This window comes from Procambarus clarkii, chromosome 62 (assembly GCF_040958095.1).
Source record: "Procambarus clarkii isolate CNS0578487 chromosome 62, FALCON_Pclarkii_2.0, whole genome shotgun sequence".
NCBI classification, from domain to species: domain Eukaryota; kingdom Metazoa; phylum Arthropoda; class Malacostraca; order Decapoda; family Cambaridae; genus Procambarus; species Procambarus clarkii.
Window position 1 is genome coordinate 19,786,974 of NC_091211.1, and position 25,142 is coordinate 19,812,115.

General features: G+C 36.3%; 1 protein-coding gene across 16 annotated transcripts in view; it reads left to right on the forward strand.

Moving 5' to 3' along the window:
* The window catches only part of LOC123766486 (fl(2)d-associated complex component), a 51,358-nt gene that overhangs the window by 22,310 nt on the left and 3,906 nt on the right, over positions 1-25,142 (forward strand). For 10 of the 16 annotated variants that reach the window (XM_045755663.2, XM_045755661.2, XM_069308304.1 and 7 more), the window contains 15 exons: positions 2,734-2,932; positions 3,752-3,871; positions 5,159-5,364; positions 5,487-5,669; positions 8,455-8,610; positions 10,760-10,910; positions 11,956-12,135; positions 14,274-14,420; positions 15,897-16,109; positions 17,670-17,785; positions 20,122-20,250; positions 21,150-21,343; positions 21,642-21,695; positions 22,299-22,341; positions 22,896-22,976. In XM_045755663.2, the coding sequence (XP_045611619.2) occupies positions 2,734-2,932; positions 3,752-3,871; positions 5,159-5,364; positions 5,487-5,669; positions 8,455-8,610; positions 10,760-10,910; positions 11,956-12,135; positions 14,274-14,420; positions 15,897-16,109; positions 17,670-17,785; positions 20,122-20,250; positions 21,150-21,343; positions 21,642-21,695; positions 22,299-22,341; positions 22,896-22,976 (2,172 nt within the window). The remainder of the gene's footprint in view (positions 1-2,733; positions 2,933-3,751; positions 3,872-5,158; positions 5,365-5,486; positions 5,670-8,454; positions 8,611-10,759; positions 10,911-11,955; positions 12,136-14,273; positions 14,421-15,896; positions 16,110-17,669; positions 17,786-20,121; positions 20,251-21,149; positions 21,344-21,641; positions 21,696-22,298; positions 22,342-22,895; positions 22,977-25,142) is intronic. The other 6 variants (XM_045755667.2, XM_069308308.1, XM_069308309.1 and 3 more) reach the window with 2 other exon arrangements.

A 25,142-nucleotide genomic window follows, 5' to 3' on the forward strand; every position in this document is an offset into this window, starting at 1 on the left:
TTGGCGGATCCTGGAATGGTATCCAGTAATTCACTTTTCACATGTCTTGGTGAAATGTTCAAAATATTCTCTGTATTGAAAACTGCAGGTCTCCTGTAGGCTTCATCATTGGAATGTAGCCCATCATCCACCAGCATGTTAGGATGCTACATCGGTCATGACTACATGCTACTAGTTGCACTCCCGGTTTGGTGCCTTCTTTTGATAATTACTTACTCGTTGCACCTCTTACCAAATATCATAAGGCAAATGTACTGTCTGAGCTCCATAATTCAGATTATATGGGGCAAACCCTGAGCCAAACCATGGGGAGATCAGAATTGCCAATTTTTTTTTTATGCTATCTATGTCAAACGTATGTACAAATTTGTTTGCTTATTACAGCAATCAACTTAATTTGCATTTTCATATATAATACTGAATACTGTGTTACATTGTCATGGCCACAACTTCATAGAAATAAGTAAAATAGAATTACAGAACAGAAATTTCATCTTGCTTTAGAGTTAAAGTTAACGGCTATCTTGATCACTCAAGAGATTGGAATACTGTATAGTACTGTGTTGTACCTTATGAGACAAAATAAGATTTTGTACACATTATAACTGAAAGACGTTAATTCTGTAATTAATCACATCTAAGATTAAAATACAAGTGCTTGGTAAGCTGCTGAAGCTTAGTTGGTTGATGGTCTTTGACTTTCAAATCTTAATAAATATGAATATATTTTGGCTTGCCTCACTTTTTAACTTGCATCCTATATAATCAGCTCTATGCCCTGTCTGGTGTATTTTCAATAAACTTAACTCAATAAATGTTCGATATTTTAACTTTCACACTTAAAAGCATAATTAATTAATTTTTAACATCTGGTCAAGGAATTGGGTTGTATGTTGTTGCTTTCTCCTCTTCCTCGTCTTCCTCCTACCAGTAATGGACGTGATAATCTCATCTTTAGTCAGCATACCTTAACCTGGGTTATTAGCATCTTTTTTCTAACCAATCAACAACATCCTGACTAAATCCTCCCCCTAAATCCTCACCAGCTTTTCTAAAAGCTGGTGAGGTAAGTACAAATGTGAAAGTACACCATGGATTTTTATCTCTAAATCTTTCAAAGCTTAATTCTTTGTTTCAACCTCATTAACTGGAACTGTTGGGATTTTTCATCGAAGCATTCTTCAAAGTGGACTCCTTAACCTCATTCTAACCCTATTTGTAACAAACCTTGCAAGGTGCAGGTAGGAGTCATGACATGGTTGAGGCTTTTTGGTTATTGCTCTACAAATGCACAAAACTGTTAGTCACACGGCACACCCTAGATTTACAGTACTGTATTTTATATTTACAGAATATGTGTTTATATATTAAAACAAACACATATACTTACCCGACTTGATAATGGGCCAGGATGGACTGAAACGTCGCCACTTTTTCATTTAATGATGTGTGGTTTGGTCATCATATCTTCAGCCACATTATTGTGCCTCATTGTTTGCACTAAAATAGACTGCCTAGACCATGTAGACCAGGCCACGTGTCAAGATGATCAACCCCTAAAGTGCGACTATCATTAATTCTGCCTGTGCACAAAGGCATGCAAATAAATAATTTTAAAATTGTACATTTTAATCCAAAGTGTAAGGAAAATTCAAAGAAAAATACATCAACAAAGTGTTTTTGTTTTTTGTGCACATTTGGAGGATGTCAGAGGGATATGTTGTCTGTCCTCATTTAATTCAATATTATTGCTGACTTGCTATACTGTACAGGGGAGAGAGCTGTGATGGTTCTGTTAGATGGTTTAATAAGTGTTCTCTTTCACTTTAGTTTACAAAATGTGTGAAATAATTCAGTTTATTTGCACGCACTAATGATTGAGTACTGTATATTAGGCCTATTATGTAATATGTGCACCTATATTGCATGTAAATTTGTTATTGGCACAGCTCAAAGGAAGTGCAACCTGCTCTTTGCTATTACTCTGGTAATGTCCAGAAATATGGAATTACCAACGGGATGCACCAAATTGAGATTTGACGATAATCACATGGCTTGTGGTGCAAGGTATTCTCATCAATATTAAGCAAATAAAAATGATAGCACAATTATTTCATTGGCTTCATTTAACTTCATTACATCCATATGGATGCATTACAATATGTATAACCATATTTACATCATTTCAATAAAAACTAGGGAACAGTAACTATATTCAATATAAGATGATAGCCACATTACCCTAGGGATCAACATATGACTATAACTGCAATTTAAGAACTAAATTGTCATAATTGCATTTGTTCTCATTTAATTCTGGCTGTTCGAGAATAGTCCCAGATTTGTGGTACACAAGACAATATTCGTCTAAATGCTCTTCTGAATATTTAACTTGAATGGTTATACTCTACCTAGAAATTCAAAGTTGGTCAGTTTAGTAGAGTAAGGGCTACAATTTATCAAAGCTTTCAGTATTTAAATAAGTTGTTCTATTTCAGAAGTTTGTAATAGTTAAAAATAAAGCATGCTTCTTGAATACACTGTACAGGTGAATTACTGGAATTACAAGTAAATATGAAGCTTTTCAATAGCAAAAGGATTCACATCATAAGGATGACCAGGATTGTGAGTCATGGTCCAGCATGTGCATGCATTTAAATTATATTTTATTTTGCAGTGGAATAAGGTCTGAAAAGATAATATAGTTTAAATTAATATGTTGCATCATTTCAGGCAGGAAACGATCCGGCTCTCCTAGAGATCGTTTAGAATACAGAAGCGATCGTATAGGACTACCAGAACGATCTTTGAGTCATGGACGTGATGCAAACATGGTTTCACATGCAGCATCTTCATCCCGGACTCGAGATCCACGAGTTGATGAACGTGCACGTCGAATATCACCTGAACAAATTGGAAGAGATCGCTACAGGTATCTTTGTGGTGTTTAAAGTGAATTGTGGAATTATTTTGTAACATAATTAAATAATACAGTAATATAATTGAAGTTGCAAAGAATAAACACAATTTATATATATATATATATATATATATAACTGAAAACTCACACCCCAGAAGTGACTCGAACCCATACTCCCACAACTGGTATGTACAGGGACGCCTTAATCCGCTTGACCATCACGACCGGACATAAGGAAGTGATAGCCGAGGCTATATGAACCACTTCCCCGCCGGCACTCGGATGGTAATCTTGGGCATAGCATTTTATCAAATCACCTCATTCTTTTTCAGTTGTATATAGTCCTGGGGACCATTCAGGCTTGTTTGCATATATATATATATATATATATATATATATATATATATATATATATATATATATATATATATATATATATATATATATATATATATATATATATATATATATATATATATATATATATATATATATATATATATATATATATATATATATATATATATATATATATATATATATATATATATATATATATATATATATATATATATATATATATATATATATATATATATATATATATATATATATATATATATATATATATATATATATATATATATATATATATATATATATATATATATATATATATATATATATATATATATATATATATATATCACACACACACACACACACACACACACACACACACACACACACACACACACACACACACACAGAGTACAGTATATATATACAGTATTATAAGTAAATAAATATAAATGTACATTTTCACCAAAGGTACGAGAAGGAACGCTTAGAGGAATATGTGGAACCTCGACGTGAGCGCCGTTCACCTGCACCAGCAAGATCTCGTGAAGTGGAAAGGAAAGAGACCCACAGACATAGAGATTATGAAAGGTAAACAATTATTATTTAAATTTATATTAGAAAAAATATTAACAGTAGTTACAAGTGCATGATAATGTTTATCAAACTTCATTTGCTTACTCCTTCCTGGGTTCTCTCAAAGTGGAAGTGGTCATAATGGCAGTTTCTCCATCAGGGCAAAGAAACATAGCAGAAGGAAACATAGCAGTAGTAAGAACAACAAAAAAAATCATCCAAGTAAGAAGGATCATGAAAAGATCCTATACCAAGCCTATAGATCCTATACCAAGCCAAGCCTATACCTATATATACCTATAATACCAAGCCATTATGGCTATATAGCCATAATGGCTTAGCACTTTCCCTTGATAATTCCTTCCTTCCTTCCATCACTCTTATAACATCTCTCTTTGGTCTCTAAACCAGTTAGCATGATTGTAAAAGTAGTTAAATGTGTTAAACAGCTACTGGTAAGCTGCTGAGGTGCTAGATTCACTACAGCTGAAGGTTGAACTCTGTTCACCAAGCAGGGATGCGTACATCCACATGATGCAAATGTTGGGATATAATTACAATGTGATCACTGTGTGAGCACTGTACTGAGCTGTGGATTTGAAGAGTATGTTGATACATATCTCGATGCAGTATAGATATCTCTATTGTATTTATGAATGTACAAATGTTGTACCTAATAGCCAGAGGTGCCTAACAAGTCAAATTTTCTTAAAATATTAAATTGTTCAATTAATATATATATGGTATGACAGTTTTTTACTATAATGTATATGATAGGGAATTTTTTTAGTCAAAATAAACTTAGAAACCTGATCTAACCTAAATACAGCACATAGATTATTTTTCAATACAACCTAACATAGATAACAGTAGGCCTAACTAAGTTAGAAATTAATGTTTCAGTATGTTATGTTAATATTATCAGTGGTAATCTAATTTTACAACCTGGAGGCTTTTATGTTAGTATTACTGCTTCATCACAGTGCAATCCTTGAGAGAATTTAAGTAATGAGACTGGAGACATAAGTTTTTGCTTCCTTATTTGCTTTACATTCTATTGGATGCAATGCTATTTAAAATTATACAAATAAAATAGAAAAGTAAGTACAAGTTTATCTTCACTTTTCATGATCATTTGTCTCTGCCTGCATTGGATCTTGGAAACAATATTGTTTTTGTTATTTGCATAATATATTGCCCATGATGTATAATATGAAGATTGTACTGACAAATACAGTATTAGCAAAAAAAAAGTGGATTCTTACATTTTCTGAATTTGTTTGCTCTTTTGGGATTAAACAGACACGAACGTGAACATTATGATGAGAGACGCCGTGAAGACCCAAGAAGAGAAGAAAGAGAACGGGAGCAACTTAGAGAAAGGGAATTACGTGAGAGGGAAATGTTAAGGGAGAGAGAATTAGTGAAGGAGAGGGAACGAGTTGAGATCCTGGAGCGGGAGCAGGAGAGGGAGAGAGAAAGAATCAGAGAAGTTGACGATCGAAGGAGTGAGTATCTGCTGTGTCTATAATTAAATTTTTCTGTTATCTCCAAGCTTATGAAAAAAAATGTAAATGTTAGTATATATTTATAAAAAGATCCCTTCTAATTTTTTTTTTTTTTTTGCAAGGTCGTTATGGCCGAGAGCATGAATTTGCCCGTGAGAGGGAAGTGGTTGTTCGAGGAGGAGGCCGAGAATTTGAAGGAGAAAGGGATTTCTATTCTCCCAGAGTTCGCCCCGAATTAGATGCCAGAGTTCTTGCAGTGGATGACAGACGACCATATGATGAAGCAGCTTATGAAAGGTTTCAAAGTAAGAATGATTTTGAATTTTTATTGTTTTCAAAATTTGATTAACAGCTTACAATGTTAATGTTTTGAATTAAATTTGTAGTATGATGACTCTCCTGGGTACAAAAGATATTTTACAAAATAAATCCTCCCAGTAAATATCAAGTACAGCAGACTTCCTTAAAAGTAATTGGTAATGCATTTTTGTACTAAGGTAAGGGGGGGGGGGGAACTCTCATTGAGGGATCTTGATGTGCTAACACATTTGAATCTTTATACTTTTGTTTTTTCCTGATACATGTTGCAGAAGCTCAGAATTTTTTTTTTTTTAAATGTATCTTTTGAACTTCTCGGTGATATCCCTTTCTTTTTCTATTTAATATTTATATTTCATGCCTCTCTGGTGCCCTATTTTCTCTCTGATGTTTCTCCTATCACATGACCTTTTTCACCACTTTCTCACTCCTCTCCTGATTCCACTGTTTTATGAATTTCACAAATATTATGCTAAAATTTTTTTAAAGGAAGCATAAAAGGCTGCCTGTGTAAGAGAAGCACCAAGGTGAAAGTTTGCCCTCGTGCCTCAAATATATTTCTTGAACATTTCCCTTGTTTCTATTATTGATAGATTTAAGTGGATATATTGTATCGTGTCGTGAGTAGTTTCATTATAAAATGTACCGTATAGTTGTTAGACATCCAAATTCAGATTTCTTTCGACCTTGATTTAAAAAAAGTGTGCACGCACGCTTGCATCTGTATGTGTGCGTGCGTGCTTGTATCTGTGTGTCTGTGCTTTTAGATTTGTATGTGTGCTTACATTTGTGTGTGTGTGTGTGCAAGTGCTGCTCTGCCTCTTTGAGGGGCGTGTTTCTGAACCTTGCTCACAGTAGGCCAAAGAGATGATCATTGATACCTAGTGAGATCATATTGGTCCTTGAGTACCAGTGCTTAACACTTTCGCCCGGGCATGACGCAGCATTACGTCATCCGTTTACCGTCGGTAATTCTGGGGATGACGCAGCATTGCGTCATCCACTTTAAATAATCGCTAAAAATCAGGTTTTTATCCAATTTTTTTGGGACTGGTTTTAAAATGCGCACCGATGTCTTCCCATTTTCTTTGTTGGGCCTCGTGGCCCTCAGGCGGCTTGGCACATGCCGTGGGCCCATTGTTTTCGCTCCACTGTTGTGACCAATGTCGCCTCCCCTCGCATCTCAAACGTGTGAACATTTCGGCTATTTTCCGTGGCTATATTTCTTACTGCGGCTTTAGAAACTATCTACGCTTACTCCACGATGGATAGTGATCATGAACAAGGCCCTTCCAGGAAGAAAATTGCGAAAGAAAGGCTTGAAAAGGGCGGGAATTGTGAGTGTAGCTGGAAGGCGTCGAGCACTCACTCGCGGCTAACGCGTGGCCCGTCTTCAACTCGTCGGCGGTTGGAGCGTGACCAGGTTTTTTATTTTATATGCTAATGTTCCTCTAGAGAATTCTATTGCGAACCCATTGAGACAAAAATGAAAGACCTAGGATAAAAATTGAGGTGACCAGAGTGAAAATAGTGAAAACATTTTATCGCGTTTGCGCGTTCCTGGGTAACTCGTTCGCACTTTCTCTGTTTGCTGCGGGTAATTAGCCGGGCTTTTGGAGTTTATATGCATTTAGTGCTGTAGAGAATTCTATTGCGAACACAATGATACCAAATGTAATCTCGTAGGACGAGAATTAAGGTGACAAAGTTGAAGAGAGTATACACTTTTCAGAATTTACGCGCACTCCCATGACACCCTGGGTCCCATATCGCACAGTTGAGGGGTGGCGAGCAGGGTGCGCCAAAGTGTTAAGCTGTGTGGAACACTTTGTGCAGATGAGTCAGGGAAGGAAAGTAGCTGGTGTGAAGGTCTGTGTAAGTAATAAAAAGATAGGAAATAATAAGACCTAAGGGTTGCATGAGAAGTGATCATTCTGGTTATAATGTGTGTGAAAGGCTTGTGTTACACGAGTGAGAAAATTCAAAAAGGTAATACAGGATAAGTGGATAATGTGAGAATATCTAACGCTAGAAGAAAGCAATGAACAAGAATGTTATAGAAAGTGTGAAGTTCAAAACTCTATGACTTGTAAGACTGAAAAGAAAAGTGTGCTCTGTTTATATAGCTAAGTTATTTGATTACGGGTGACAATAGTTGTAAAGAAAATACAGTACAGTATATCAATGTGACCCTAAAGACAAATGACGGGAATTATAGAGAAGAGGAGTAGTGTATATATGATGAGTGACCATAAGAAAATGTGGCATTCATGTAAGCAATACACAGGGAATGCCAATGAACCAGGAGTTAGTAGCTAAATGAAAGAATGTTAGAAAAGAATGAGAGATTTTATTTGTGGCACTTCATGTAGAGTACTTTATATTTTGTTTAAAACATACATAAACAAACATGACAGGTGATTCTGTTGTAACATGGCAAGAAAAGCCTTAAGGAAAAATGTAAATATTAAAACACCAATTACTGTACTAATACTGATGAGAGCTATGTTGAATTTCCGAATCTTTTGAGGCCTGCCAAGTGATTTTAGACAAAGAATAGAACTATCAGTAGGAGAAAATGCTCCATCATTACCTAATTAAGAGGATTTTTCACATTACTTTATGTGTATTTATGGAAGAAATCTTAAAATGTAATGATTACAGTAGTACAAATTTGTTTAACCTTGTAATATTTGCTTCTTAATTTTTAGTGTACATTTTTATTTTATTTATTTTAATCACAATCTTTTCAATTTGGACGTGCCATGTCAGGTGGCAAAGCTGACCCTGGTACCTCCTGGGACACTCTGCACTGGGTTACGCCCCCTGCCACTGACCCCTTTGTGGGTGGTGACAAAAAAGGCATAATAGCAGTGGAAGAGCCTATAGGCAGCAGAAATGGAAGAGGGAAGGAACTGCTGAGAGTAGGTGCGTTTAAAGTGAATGGGCTGAGAGAGAGAAGAGCAAAAGAAAGGAAGTAATTTATCAAGGGCGTAAGAAAAGTTAGGTGTGAAGTATCAATGACATGCACCCTATGGGACAAGTGGGGAAAAACAGGATGAAGCAAGGTAATGCGAGACAGTTTGGGTGGGAGCGCAGTGTGGTTAAATCTAGACGAAGGATAAAAGAGTACAAAAAATGTGTTGAGGAAGCGACATTGTTGACTCATTAAGAAGTCAAAATGTGACATGACATGGGTATGCACTCAAAAATTTTATGGGTTGAATATAAAATGGGGTTAAATATATTTGCTATTATGCATGAATGAGCACTTGTTAATAAGTACAGTATAATGAATGTGGAAAAAAGATTTGAAAGATCTGGAATGCGCCAAATATGTATGGAAAGCTTTGGCTAGGAAAAAAAATAGTTCTAAGGGACATGAATGCAAGAGTGGAGAAATGAGATAGTTTTTATACGAGAATGGTGAATGCCAGGCACAAATGCAAATTTAAGTTGTATTGTAGAATTGTTATTTGTAAACACATTCTTTGAATTAGTTAGTCTATAGGTACATATGGGGAAGGAAAAACTTGAAATCAGTGATAGATTATACAGTAGTACCATACATGGAAGTATTACAAATTAGTAAATCCTCAATTTGCCCAGATTTAGAACTGAAATCAAGTATCAAATTTTGGTGCAGATCAAGAGAGGCATTGGAAAGATGAAAATTTGTACAAAATATTTAGTGAGATATTTATGGAAAATAAATAGTTGTATTAGAAGGAAGAAAGAAAGGAAACAGGGAGGAGAGGTGAGAGTAAAGAGGAAAAACAGAGATTGATAATGTGGTCCATCTTAATATGAGGTACAGTATTGAAACAATGGACAGCTACCTCATTAAACTGGAAGCAGGAAAAAGATCTAGGAGTGAATAAAACAGCAGCAGCAATGCTACAAGGTGGTGGTGACCATAGCTGGGTTAAACTAAATATTGTGTAAACATACAGAATAGAATATGCCAATGTCTGGAGACAATCAAGTTTAATACCACTGTACAAAGGCAAGGAGAGTAAGGAGAGGCATTGCAATAATTAGAAGTAACTTACCAATTAGTGTACAGTATATGTGAAAGTATATGATTGAAAATAATGGAGAGGGTAAAGGAAGAGAGAAGTAAAATAATGATTAAGTAGGGCGGGACACAAGTTACAAAGTTGTGAAAGTGTTCTTTATAGCATTATAGCAAGAATTAAATGCTAATATTGTACAGGTAAATGCAGCATCACAGTTTTTGAATGGTGAATACTGAAGTGGTAGATTTTGTTCTAATTTGCAGAATGAATAAAGTTAGAATGTGAGACTAATTTTGGCATGCTACTATAAACCCTTTCATATGTGGGAGTATATCATAGATGAGGGATATGACAGGTCTAGGGTTAAGGTTATATATAAATGAATGAATTATTAAATAAATGTTGTGTTAGTATATGGGGTAATTAAATAATAGAGAAATGTATGAAGTATCTGAGATGGCAATAAAGATAAAGCTATGTGGTAGTAAAGTGGAAGAGGAGTAAGATTAATGCTTTATGATGCTTTGGATATTTGTAAGGCATGACGGGTAATAAGCTTACAAGGGAAATATAGAAGAGGCAAGTACAAGAAGTCAAAGGTATCTGTAGGTAACTAGCATCATGGGAAGATAAAGTAGAGGAGCACACACAATCAATCAAGTTCTGTCATAAGGCAAATAAATCAGGCTAGACGAGAATTTTTAGACCATGCTGTCATATAGACTTTTCTATAATGGCCACCCCTTTCAGAGGGTAATTCCAAAAGGAAACAACACATTAGAAATACAGATAAATTAGGTACGTGTCTAAATATCCACATTTCAGTCTTTGAAATTGTCACAAGACTTCTACTAATTCTCTCTCTAGTTCTTATTGGTGTTGCACAACCCAATGAAGTATGTGACCACTCTTCCTGTTTGTGAACTTTCAGTATGATAATTTGCTATATATTATTAGGTCACAACTTGAAGGCTGCAAATATTTTGCAAAACACAGTTTGGCATGAATCAGATTCACATGAACAGACTGTATTAATTTAATCACATTATTATATCTAGGTGAAAGAGAACGTGTCCGTTATGAAAGTGGACGTAGTCGTTATGATGAGCTAGCCCTTCATGAACGTCGTGGAATACCGCCAATTGATGATCGACGTGCAGACCGAAGAGCCCCTCCTCTTGATGCACGCTTTCCAGATGAACGTAGACGGTAAGAACTACAATGTCTTTCAATTTATGCAGTTCTGTATTCGTATCAAAATCAGAGAATCTACTGATTCACCGGAGTGTAGAAGGTACCTCTCTGATGTCCAGAATCGCACTTGGAGATTCTGGAGCTCTAATGTTAGCTATACTTTATCTACTGGGCAAGATTATAAACAGTCAGGCAGAGTAGCATCCTGGCACTGGCACTCCAGGAAATTCTTTAAATAATGTATGCAAGGTCTTATTAGTGGTAGAGAGAATTCTAAGCCCAGCTTGGAATAACTTCCAGGTGGTTGATTTATGTACAGCATATTTAAAATCACACCATGTTCTTGTCATCACAAAGTTGGACACTTGCCTAGACCATCACCAAGCCATAGCACCTCACCCCTAACAGTTCCTTGACCCAAACTACTCTATATTCTTAAAAAAAATATAAAATTGTTCAAATGAATTTGTAGACAAAATTATTGGGAATTCAGGAAAAATAGTGAAAAAAAATTTGAATTTGACTGAGATGAGAAGGGCAAATATTATCCTTAGATAACTAAACTAAATATAAAGGTAGAAATATTTTAAATTAAATAATATTGTGCTTCAAGGTAATATACAGTACAGTACTACTGTATACAGTATTGATTTAGGATTGTGTTGCCACCTTGTGCAAGTAATGTACAGTGTTCTTCAATTTTAATGTCTTTCATTGTAAAGTGACATACAGTATTATTAAGTTTAGATAACACTACACTCAGATGATGCCTGTATTGCTAATCTTCAGCATGATGTAATGCTTGAGAGCTTTGTAACCTATTACTGCTTTTTATTTTAATACCTGTATACAGTATGATAACACATTCAAGACCACAGTACAGTATTTCACAAAATTTTCTCTCTTGGGGATACAAAAAGGTTGAGAATGGGAAAATCTCTTTTTGATTGTTCTCAGTAGCCAATTCATATTCTACTTTCCATGAGTATTAACTTCATTATTATTAATGCAGTATGAGCTCTCCTTTGAAAAATTCTGAAAATGATTTGCAATTTTATAGGGCTAGCAGCAGCATTGATCCTCGTGTCCACGAGGCTTGGGTTGAGGAGCACAGGGGACTCGATCGCATGGAACGTGCCGACCACTTTCCTCCTCATGTTCCACCTCCTCGTCACCGCCACCAGCCGGACTGGACTGGTGGCCGACCATCAGCTGCTTGGGATCGTCACAAGCATGCCAGGTTTTCAATATTTTTATTGATTGTTGTATTGATACAGGAGTGTTGGTTTATATTTTTCAAACATGAACTTCAAACAATTTGTTGTATCGATAAGTTTCTGTATGTGCTAAACTATGCAGTTATAATGTCAAACTCATCTAGAGCACAATAATACATAATTTAATTTTATAATGTAAGATGAATACATTTTTGTTTACAGTAATTATTGTTTTTAGGGAAGAAAGTACTTATGCTGAATAATAAAAGCTGTGGCATATATCAGTATGCTACAATTTAAAAAAAAAACGAGTTAACTCATATATTAGCTCTTATTAATAACATGGTAATTAATCTTATTACAAGTAAGGTCCCCCTCACAAACAAAACAAAAAATTGCCGTTTCTGATTGACCCTAAATGTTCGTGCCATACCTATCTATTTTTTTTTAGTTTATTAAAATTTAATTTTCTCAGTTGTGGTTATACTATATAATACACCTAGCATGAGCATGCGGCAACACTGAAATGTGGATACTCTCTTCAGTTTTATCATCTCAATTTTCGTTGTATGCCGTTCATTTTGGTATTAAAATGTTGGCAATAGAATTCCCTTATACCTACAAGGGTATATGCCTATAAGGTTTTAAAGCCTGGTGTGCCCCACCCACAGCAAAGCCAAAACTCAGCCAAGCGTTATCTGTGAGCCAGTACCCATTGGCACACTCGCAACATCCGCTCACAAATGTATTTACTCTTTACAAGTTCCTCACCTCAATTTTCATTGTACGTCGTACATTTTGGTATCAAAATGTTCGCAATAGAATTCCCTACATAAGTATATTCATACGAGGTCCAAAAGCCTGGCGTGCCACCCTGCACCAAATCCAGAAATCGGCCAAGCATTACCCGTGAGTGTGCAAGAGCAATGTAATGTGTATACTCCTTTCACTTTTGTCACCTCAATTCTCGTGCTACGTCTTTCATTTTGATATCAATTTGTTCGCAATAGAATTCCCTTCAGGGATATATACATGTAAGGTCCAAAAGCCAAACGGTTCAGGTTTCTCACCTCAATTTTCACCTCGGTTTGCAATAGAATGGGAAGACGTTGGTGCACATTTTAAACCCAGTTCCATGAAGATTGGATAAAAACTTGAATTTTAACATATTTTAATTTTGGATGTCACCTACGTCCCCATGGAGCATCCACAGAGTTATTTGTGAATGTCAACACTGTCCCTATGGAACGAAAGTGTTAACTCTGTCCCTCCCAGGCGTCGGTCTACATGTTGAGTTAACTTTCACTACTATGTTCCACAGAATATCTTGCACTATAATGTTGTATTATGTCATACTCCTTCAATCTTTTGTAGCACATTGTATTCTTGGCTCTGATCATTTACTTCATACTGTGTTTGCACTTTTGGAGGAAATTACCTATTGTGCCTATTAAAGATTTTAATTCATGGCCTGCAGTCATAAGTATATTATTTTTTTTTATTATATTTACTCTATTGTACTCTATGTTCATTGTTTCTTGATCTTAACATTTTCTGGACCTATCACAGGTTAATTAAAAGGCAGCCAATAAACAAAATTTAGAAATTTTATTTGTTTGTTTTTTATCTAATAAAACAAAGACTTGTTCTTTCTAGCTGTGCCTTTAAAAACAATACAGAATACGATCTATTAGTGAAAATTGCTAAAAAAAGAAAGTTTTTTAAAAAATTAATAAAATAAAAAATAATTGTTTTGATTCATAATTATATAAAATATTGCTCAAGTAACTCAATATTACAATAATAATAATAATAATAATTTTATTCATAAGAATGTGCATACCAAGAAACACAGGAATAGGGGACAATAGTGGGTACAGGCGGTTACACATAAATATGAAGTCAACTCTAAACAAAGCATTTCTTTACATACCCACATGTAAAGAATATCTCTATAAATATGACAAATGATCACACTTAAGAAAGACTTCACCTAGCACAGCCAGACGGTTAAGATATTAGGGATATACGATAATGCAGATATGCGAGTTTTACTCTTAATTTTGTAGAGTTAGTTTTATTATCAATGGATGTTAGTTTGCTTTTAGTGTTTTTGCTTCAGTAATTATCAGTAAAATAATTTAAACGTACCTTGCATTAGGCATGAGGAATGGGCTGACGAGTATGGGCGAGTCGCTGGAGCAAGCAGCGGTCATGGTGCAGAGTGGGGAGAGGAGCACCATGATTGGGTAGCTGATAGAGCAGGACCTGCCTCCCTGCACCAGGACCAGTGGGGCCAACACCCAAGGTTACTATTCTTACTTGCACATATAATTGCAGCAACTAATATCAGTTGATTATATGGCTCCTCAATTCCATACTGATATCTATACAGGTAGATATATTTTTGGAATATAGGTTAAATTGTGCAGATGAGTCACAGTAATGTGGCTGAAGATTAGACACCCAACCCACAAATCTGAAAATGAAGAATTGACAACATTTCGGTCCATCCCAGACTGTTTTTGAGTCATGTAATTTGAAGGATTCACCCAAGAAAAATATTTTAATTTTTAGGATAAAAGACCTTGTGGAATTGTATTGAGTAGCTGGACATTAAGTCTAGGTCACATACTCAGTACTTTGTAAAAAATCATTAATGATGTGAACGTGGTACTGTAAATTCAAGCCTTGACCATGTGTTCAAGGTGCATTGAGGGGGATAAAAGTTGTAGGTAAATTAGTCTTTCTTTTTTTTTAGCAAAGGAAGTACCACCCTAAGAAAGGTGACTAAAATGCATGTCATTTCTCATTGATGATTCTTGTCTTTGGATACACACATTCAGCTGCACTATTTGGTGATCTGCTACATTCGTTATTCACCTCGGCATTGCCTTTTTAGGGAATGTTATGTGCCACATTTACCATTTATGACTGCTGGGGGAGCCATTCTCTACATATATTCTTGTCTTCTAGGCTATGCAAATGATAACTGCTGCTCATATATGATGATCAGGCCAGTGTGTGTGTAGGTGTGAAAGGTAGTACTGTAGTTGAAACTATTTGAGATGTTTCTGGTGGATTCAAGGTGAGAGAGTTTATTGAAGGGAGCAAAACATCAAAGGTAATAAAGAGGATTGCAAGATGTAGTTAGGATGTATTACCTTTAACACTTCCTTACATTATTCACATCCCACCTCATGAATATGGCCATGAAACATAGTTTATTGATTGAATTAGAAAACTATTTATGACCAAAATTGTTGTGGTCTTAAACAAATTTTGTTCTTTTTTTAGGGTGACAGGGAAAGGGGGGGGGGGGGGAGGACTAACTACAGAACATTATAATTTTGGAGCAGAAAAGTTAACCATCTGATCTGGACCAAATATTCTTATTTATGCAGAGGGATGATTAACTGGTCTAAGATTTTCTTTATTTAAATAAATGCTTCAGCTCCTGTGTTCATAGCGATGACATAGATTTCATTAAATATAGGTGAAGTGGAATCCCACTCAAACATAAACCAGGCTCTCCAGAACACTAGTTGCAAGAGAAGGATGCTGTTTTGGTTGTTAGATTATCAGTCATTTGAGTTGCTGTCTCTGATTGTCGCTAACATTATCCCTGCCTCCCTTAAGAGGCTTTGGAAATTTGTCCTGCTTGATTTTTAGTACAATACCTGTATGCTAAAATATATTCATTATTGAGAATGTAAGTTCTATATTACATTATTGGAGTATTTTGCACTGAACATAAAAATCATTAACCATTATTATGCAACAGGAGAAGCTACAGAGATGAATGGGGGGCTAGAGAAAGTGAATGGGGTGACCGTGGATTGCAAGCATATTCTGGCCGTGATCTTGGACACCCTGGAGCTCAAGGCTTATCACTTGGACGAGATCGTGGTCTACAACCACCCATTGTGCGAAGACCTCGTCGAGAACCAATAGATCAAGGAATGGAACCACCTCCACCTGCGGGTCGCCATCATCTGTAAGTTAGACAATACATACTTTTACAATGTATTTTGAATTGTGGATATTTATTGGGTGAGGGGAAAATTGCTTGTTTTGGTATAAAGCTAGTTTCAGAAAAGTGTGTAAAGAATTAGTGCAAAATAAATCCTCAGGTATATGGCTGTTCCTCAGAGAAAAAGATGTACACAATTACTGTAGGCACAGTTTCTACATTAATTCATGTTAATCTTTTCTTTGTCCAAAGGTATAATTTCTGTTGTTGTTCAATCGTGTGACATATTCTCTTTTCTACAAGAATGCACACAATTTGTGATTCCATTCAGCAACTATGCCACATGCACAGTTCCTTTGAATCTCACTCACTATAATTCTGTCTACAACCAAACCTGTCATTGATTTCCCAAACTTGGGGACAGAACCTGTTAGGCTCATCGAGATTCTCCTGGGCCAGTTACAGTACTGACCTTTCCCAGGATACAGCCCACAACAGTTACCTAACTCCCAACTGCCTAATTGAATGAGGGACTTACAGCTGTGACCCAACTGCTTTTCCCACTGTACCACAGGATCTTGCTATTTCATAATTGACAAATATGATTGTAATCTTGATTTGGTTGCATATTAGTTTGATTAATAATGGTTGAATAAACAGCACTTCTCTCTTCATAGTGGTGGTTTTTTCAACCATGACCATTGTTATTATGACTGAGGGATTAATAAAAGCTTATGCTTAGGACATCATTGCCAGCCCCATCAACCTAGGGAAGATTATGACGGTTGTTGCTCCCTGGGCATACTCTTGGATGCTCTGTTAGTGGGAGATTGTACCTCCTCGTTTGTGTATAGGTTGCATCTATGAAATAAATAGATACCTGCTCTCCAGGAATCCTGCTTCCAATTGTGACAATTATGGTGCTCTCCTGAATGGGCTTAACATTGGTACTGTGTCCTTCATTGAGGAGACTAAGATGCAAACACAGTACCTCAATAATTGTAAAAAAAATATCAGACAGTGCTATTTGTTATTCCTTATGCCGGAGGTAATACTGCTTTCAAAATTAGTGGTATTTTCTGTGAGGGTTCTCTGTAGCTCTCCACAACATGTGTGTTGGTATTGCCAAGTCTTATTAATCACAGCAGGCCTTTGAGAACCATACTGACCTACTGGGTGCTACAACCAGAATCTGGCTCTGCAAAACAAGGGAAGCTTAGGGATCAGAGAGCTACCCAAAACGTAGAAATTCAGATTCTTCAGAAATTTTTTCAGAAATTTCAGAAAAATTACAAAAATTCAAAACGAAGATTCAACAACTATGCCACATGCACAGTTCCTTTGAATCTCGCTCACTCAAAACGAAGAAAAAAATATGCCAGAAAGATTGAGAGAAACAAAACAAGCAACTGCTGGAGAGGAAAAAAATAGCCCTTAAACAAACAAGGCAATAAATGATTATTGCATGCAAAATATCTTAATGTTAATCCACCAGCTTATCTGTTGAACAGATAAGCTGTTCAAAACTTTCCTAAGATAAGCTGTGTTTACTAATACCTTAATTTTTTGTTTATGATTTTACAGACCTGCAATGAGTGAGGAGGAGGGTGTGGAGAGTGCCTTGGTGCCTCCCAGAGGTGGGGATATTGGAAGTCCTCCACACTCGGATCAGGACCAGGCACTCATGCCAGGTAATGATGGTAAGATGATCCCCGTGTGTGTCCAGCTTCATCCAATCATTTTGGCTCCTATAGTTTGCATGCAGTTGCTACTCTGCCATGATTATTAAGTTTTTTCTACGATGATGTTTTCATCGCACTGTCTCCCATTTAGTTATGTAATCAACAAATTATTGCAGCATTCAACCAAGACTTTGGGTTAGTGTATAATATTTTTCTTGTTTTTTAGTTTTATTCCTTTTCATGGTAATGGTGAATCATTACTTGTGTAATGTCTTTTCCACTTAGTTTTTTTTCAGTACATCTGATACCAGTCTATGGCTATGATACACATTTTTAGAAGTAATGTTTAGGTATTATGAAGCATAGTAATTAAATACCCTATATACACTTGTTGATTATAGCCATTACCCTGCCACAATTTAAATTTTAATGAACTAATTGGACATGTATCAATCATCTGGCACTTAAATTGGACCCCTAGAGAAAAGATTATATTAAAATTGGTTTAATCAATTTATGACATACCCAATAACTGAGTGTTGTTTCTTAACTACATGTTTTTTCTATAGCAATTTCCGTAACACATTTCAAAATCAAACTAGCCAAGTACATGCCAATAGAATTATTAGCCAGCAGGCAACCTTGCTGCCTAGAAATCAGTATTTCAACATTTTCTATTGAGCAGCAACATGTCTGGAAGTGGCCATCACTAAACTACAACTTGTTATGAATTAACACATTTACTGACACAACAGAAAATTACACTATTGGAGCAGAGCCAATATATATATCATGATAATTTAAAGCCGAGCAGATAGTGCATCATGGTGGTCAGAAAAGCTTATAAATGTTTGTCTTCATGGATGTATAATATAAACATAAATGCCATCTGTTTGTCTTGTCTTGGACATTGCAAACTCTACCCTGGGTTATAGCTGCTTTGTATCTCCTGATGCAGTGAAGATCTTTTCTAAATTTTCTTGCTATGCTATTACTGTACTGGAGGATGGATGACACTAGGGAATTCTCTGTCCAACATTAACTGATTGTCAGAAGGTACATTCCACTATTCTCAAAACTCTTCTAAGCTATATTTGAAATTATATAAATTGCTATGTACAGTTATTGTTAGGAGTAGCATACTGCTCTGCTACTCGTAACAAACAATAACTACTGTAGTTGCCCACCTGGTAGCAGCCCCAGGAGTGTAAACAGTCAACTGGTGATCGCACTTCACTTTATCCCAGATTCTCCCTCTTAGAATACAAGTTTAGCCAATGAGTGACCTCTTCTGTTATGTGACAGCCGAGTCATTGTGAGCCTGTTTAGTTCCTTAGCTTTATTGAATGGTTCATGTGTGCGTGTGTATTTACTGCGGGGTCTCTCATGCTCACCAAACTGATATGGGCAGTTTCTTTCTGTGTTTGGCAGTATGCTAGTTCATAAAAGGCCTTTTAGGAACTACCTCTGAATTAGCCTTTAACTTTCAAGTTTCCCTAGCTAAGTACTGATCCTGCCAATACTAAGGGAGTTATACCTGAGGCCCACCCTTGCTTACCAAGAACCAAGACCAGAATGTGTCTCTACAAGGTGAGGAGAGCTTGGGGAACAAAAATCAACCCAAAATAGTGTGGAAAAACTTAAGTGCAACAAAGTAAGCAACTGCTAAAATAAAATGATGTATCCAGAGGTAACGAGACAAACTATAGTTGGTGCAGGGTCTTGTATCCTGAGGTAACGAGACAAACTATAGTTGGTGCAGGGTCTTGTATCCAGAGGTAACGAGACAAACTATAGTTGGTGCAGGGTCTTGTATCCTGAGGTAACGAGACAAACTATAGTTGGTGCAGGGTAAAGACCCTCCCTGTGATGCACCAAACTACCACCAGGTGGCAGCTCAGGACCACAGGTCTCTTCAGGATCCATTTTCATTTTCTTTCCTGGGTGCTGCTTGCTATGTCTTGCTTTTCAGCTCTCCAGCCTCGGTATTTTTAAGAGTCCCTTGTGGTCTGATGTGTTGGTTCATCTCGGAAGCCTCCTACAATCTTAAAGCTCAGCAGTACCAGTGATTACTTGTTTCCAGGAAACTTGTGGAGGTCTAACAGAAATGAATTTCATTACATTCCATGTTAAATTTTATTTTTATAGATTTCAGTATTGCCATTAAACATATTTTTATGATTTTATTTAAATGTTTTAAGTTTTTCATGAAACTGCATGTTTTATTTATTTGAAAATATTCTTCAATATAGCATGGGAATAGTGATATAGTAGTGTTACTATGCAGTAGCATTGAATTAATGAACATCTTAATTTATATTCATATTATTTGAGATATTTCAATGCATTCTCAGGCGAGTTATGGGAGTATGACCCAGGTCGGGGATCTTGGGTACGACGGGCTGCTGATGCTCCTCCCCGTTCAGGGAGAGAGTCGCCAGGCAAAAAAGAGAAGCCACTAGCAGAAGTACCAGTGGTAGAGGGTGAGTAGTTTTGATGCATGTGTTGGTGTACAAGAATATTTATTTTGAATACCAAAGGAAAGGATCCTATCTATTAATTAACAAGATTGTGTTATTGTTTCAGTTATTGAATTTCTTGTAATGATTTGGGTTGGAAGAGAATTAATTCACTAATGAGTACATGACAATTTAAATTACTCAAAATAAGGTTGAAAGATAAGCGAGATGCGGATATATCATTATCGATAACAGTTGGTTCTGTACTCTCCTTCTACATATATTCCTATTGTTTCAACAATTTTATTTTTTTTACAGTATATCCAAATATCATAAGAGACATTTGTGAATATTTTGACCAAAATCAAATGGAAAATGTACATCTATCTATTTGTCTATCAGCAATGTAATCTACAATGCTGTACTATACCTTCAGTACTATAACTTCACTCCAAACCAAGCAGTAAATATGAGAATATATTTATTTATATAAATAAATATATGAGACGCAGCTCTGAAACATGTAATAAGTGACTAGCAGTTACCAGGCAGACACTTAATTTGCATCATTTATGATGAAAACTTTTGAATTTATAAATGTTAGGCAACATAAAGAAGACAGTTGTTTTAGATGTGATTTTGTGAAATGGTCATTATTTGAAAAGCTGGCCAGGAGCATCATTTGTGTATTAATGACATTAGATTTCAATACATGAAATTTAAGAGCTTATCGACTGTGGAAGAGAATGAGTTTGTATGCTTGAAGTGTGAGTTGAGATTATTTTGTGAATATGTGCAGTAGCAGCAGTATAATAATAAGCAGTTCTACTACCTTGCTTGTTTTTCTTGGAATTAGTGAATATTATTTCTTCTATTTAAAAATGTCAAAATTTTAAGGATTGTATTATGATTTTTTTCCTCAGAAAGTGAAGTAGCAGCTGTTGTGGAGGACAAAAAGAGGGCAATTTCAGAAGACAAGACTGTAGATGAACCAGAGAGCAAGAGGCTGCGTACAGAGTCACCTACACCAGTAACTGGTGAAAATGATGCAACACTCCAGGAGAAGGACACCTTTAGTGACATTAGTGATGATGTGGACGACATTCTTAACCAGGAGGTAAAGGAGAAGAGTTTGTGTTAAGTAATCACTCGTTCATTTGGATGATATATGTAATTCTTAGTCCTTCTCCTTTTATACGTCTGTTTCTTAGAACATGTAATACTTTGAGCATTTTATGAACCAGTAGTAATTACTGCAGAAAAATTGTGTAGAATTGATCAGGGTTTGATATTGGCAAACATTTGTGAACTCTTGAATATAAACAAATAATTTATATCAATGCAATGAAAGGTTTGTAATTTTTAATTATTATACATAAATTGTGTGTTATGATGCAAAATAATTTGTTTGACAGGTTGGTGGTTACAATGAAGAAGATGGCCGTAACTTGAGTTCCAGTCAGATTGAGGTACAGTACTTATTCTTATGGTGTAATAGTTTAATATTTACCTTTTTCCAACATGTTATTTAATTTCTTGAGTGCTTGTAGCATAAATTTAGTAAGAATAATTTGTAAGAAAAAAATTGTACAGTGGTCAGTAAGCCAAAATGGTTCGGGACCAATTTAGAGTAGTGAATTTGTCATTTTGTAGATATTTGATACCAGAAGGCTGTCCTAGTATGGTACAACTACTACTGTTATCTATTATTTGTCCATGAAGTCATTGTAGTAACTCATCCCATTTATGGCTCACATAAGTAGAAAGAGAAGAATTCTGTACAGTTTATTAATGCAGATGTTGAATATAACAGTGTGAGTATTCCATTAATCATTAAACTGAATATTCTGTCTGCAACAATTCTGTTAGTTATTACTCTGCAAGAAGTTGTAGTTTATATCTGCACATGAGTGAGGTGATGGGGGGGGGGGGGGTGTAAAGTCAACTGTGTAATGGGTGAATGGGTTGAGGAGGGAACTGAGAAGGCTAACTTTGAAGTAATAGAGGTACTCGCTTATTTGTTTTATTGTTTTGCACTTGCTTACGTGTAACCTCCTAATTTATTCTTTTAGGACCCAAGGAATCTTAACCGGGAAAATGGGCCCACATATGACGGTGAGTTAATTTGGTTCTTACCTCTGTCTTATTTTAATCTTATTAATATTAAATAAATGTTGTCCTTATTTGATGTACACACACAACTCTCATTGAAGAGTGTCGGTCCTCCCAGTTTGTGGTGCAGCAAAATAATAGGGTGCTAAATATGTTAAAATGTTGTATTGCTTTGTGATGCCTGTATAAGGTATTGTTTGAGGGTTAAGCTTGGGCAGACAATTCATTCCCAGTGTAACAGCCTCTAAAATGGATGAACAAATCAGTGCATGTTACAACCCATACTCTAAAAGATAATATTTATAACAACTATTTGGTCAAATTTATAAAAATGTACTGTTGCAGCCATAGAGAAAAATATCAATCATCCGCATGAAATCTTCAGAAAATAACTATTTGCGGAATCTTATCGATCTCTGTAGATGTATGTGTGTATGTTTCAAATTGTTTTCTTTCATTGAAGGTTTTCCAGTTTAAAAGCTAGGTTCTCTTACAGTTCAAGCATTGACAAAAAATACATTTTGTTGGAAATGTGATTTTTCTCATGACAATTTCAGATTTGCTAGATGAAGATGAAGAGGCCCATCTTGAAGAAATTAGCGATGACGAGCTGGAAGAGGATCGCCAGGCCAAATTCAGTAAGTATTTACACCATTTTTCTATCTTTAATATTAGATTCCTTCTTTCAAATGCAGTATTTCGTTCTTTAAAACTTATCATAGGGTGGCATTTTGAGTAGAACTTTAAGGCCCCTATTTTTGTACCTGGTCTATAAGACAACCCCTGGTTTTGGGGTGTTGGTTTTGATGATTCAAATGTAGTCTTATCTGCCAAGATATGCGGTAAGTCAAACTCTCCAGAAACTACAGTCAAAGCAGAGCAAATTGTATATCTTGGTTAAAGAGAGAGAGAACATGTTGAAACTAGTAAACAGTAGTTTGCCTAATGTTAGTGAACTATACATTAGTATTCAAGTGCAATACCAGGTGGCAACTCAGCTTACCCATGGGTCCAGCCTGCCTGCCTGCCTCACTCATGTACTTCATACCAAAAGCTTTACTTCTATACCATAACCTACACTGCTTTTCCAGCTAAGTAAGGTTTTGAGTTTCTTAGGACTTTGTTGTCCATGATTGTGTTAATGTCACCATTTTGTGTGGCCTTAGCTGATAGATCACTCTGACATTGTTAGTATTGCCTTCTCTAGCTTTGGCTTGTTTCTCATTCCCTCACCAGAGTTATCCTCTCAGAGGAGTTCAGTGTCATTTGTGTTTTGGGCTTCTCCTAAATTAAGTTACCTCCATGTCTGGGAATTGTTTGGAACTTAGTCCTCATGCCAGACCTGTTGGTAAAAGTTGATTTTACTTCACTGTGTATGGTATTGAGCTTGGGTGGTGAATAAGGAGTCTGTGGCACTGTATGCCTTTCTTCATCTGTTATTTATGTGATTTTGTGTGCTTCAGTTCCCATGCATCTGGCACTCCTGGATGTTTTTTTAATAGTTCAGACTGCCAGTTCTCATTTGGATGATATGACCTGTTTGCCATTTGTAATTTTAGGGTTATTTCGTGATGGCTCCCTCACACACCCCGGAATCACTTTAGCCTACTTACAGCTTTCAGGGATGCATTCAAAACTGACAGATTCCTGTTACCTCCATCAATCTGCTCCCAAGCAACAGCCTTTTAGAATGCTTCAACCTTCCAAGTATATGCCTTACTGTGGAGTTTTTTTGGTAGGGGTTTGATCTGTTCATCTGATAGTTACTCGTACTACCTCCCTGCATCTACTTTAGTTAAAGGCTCCAGTACTTGTGTGCTCCAGTACTTTTTCTCATCCTCATATCGGACATAGACCAGAACACAACCTATAGCACTGTATCATCCTTTGCAGATGACACTAGGATTTTCATGAGAGTTGGCAACATAGAGGACACGGCAAACCTCCAATCAGATGTTGATCAGGTCTTTCTATGGGCTACAGAAAATAATATGGTATTCAACGAGGATAAGTTTCAGCTCATGCGCTACGGAAAAATTGAAAATATAAAAACAGAAACCACGTACAAAACGCAGGCAAATCATAACATAGAACGAAAAGGCAATGTAAAGGACCTGGGTGTACTCATGTCGGAAGACCTTACCTTTAAAGAACACAATAAAGTAGCCGTCACAACTGCAAGAAAAATGACAGGTTGGATAACAAGAACTTTTCACACTAGAGATGCTATACCGATGATGATACTTTTCAAAACGCTTGTGCTATCTAGAGTGGAGTACTGCTGCACAATGACAGCCCCTTTCAAAGCTGGAGAAATTGCTGACCTAGAGAGCGTGCAGAGATCCTTTACTGCTAGAATCCACTCAGTAAAACATCTAAATTACTGGGACCGACTAAAGAGCCTAAATCTGTACTCCCTTGAGCGCAGGCGGGAGAGATACATAATAATTTACACGTGGAAAATAATTGAGGGGCTGGTCCCAAACCTGCACACAGAAATAACACCACATGAGACCAGAAGACATGGCAGGATGTGCAGAATACCCCCGTTGAAAAGCAGAGGTGCAATAGGTACTCTGAGAGAGAACTCTATCAACATCAGAGGCCCGAGACTGTTCAACACGCTTCCACTACACATAAGGGGCATAACTGGCAAACCCCTCACAGTGTTCAAGAGAGAACTGGATAAGCACCTCCAAAGGATACCTGATCAACCAGGCTGTGACTCATACGTCAGGCTGCGAGCAGCCGCGTCTAACAGCCTGGTTGATCAGTCCAGCAACCAGGAGGCCTGGTCGACGACC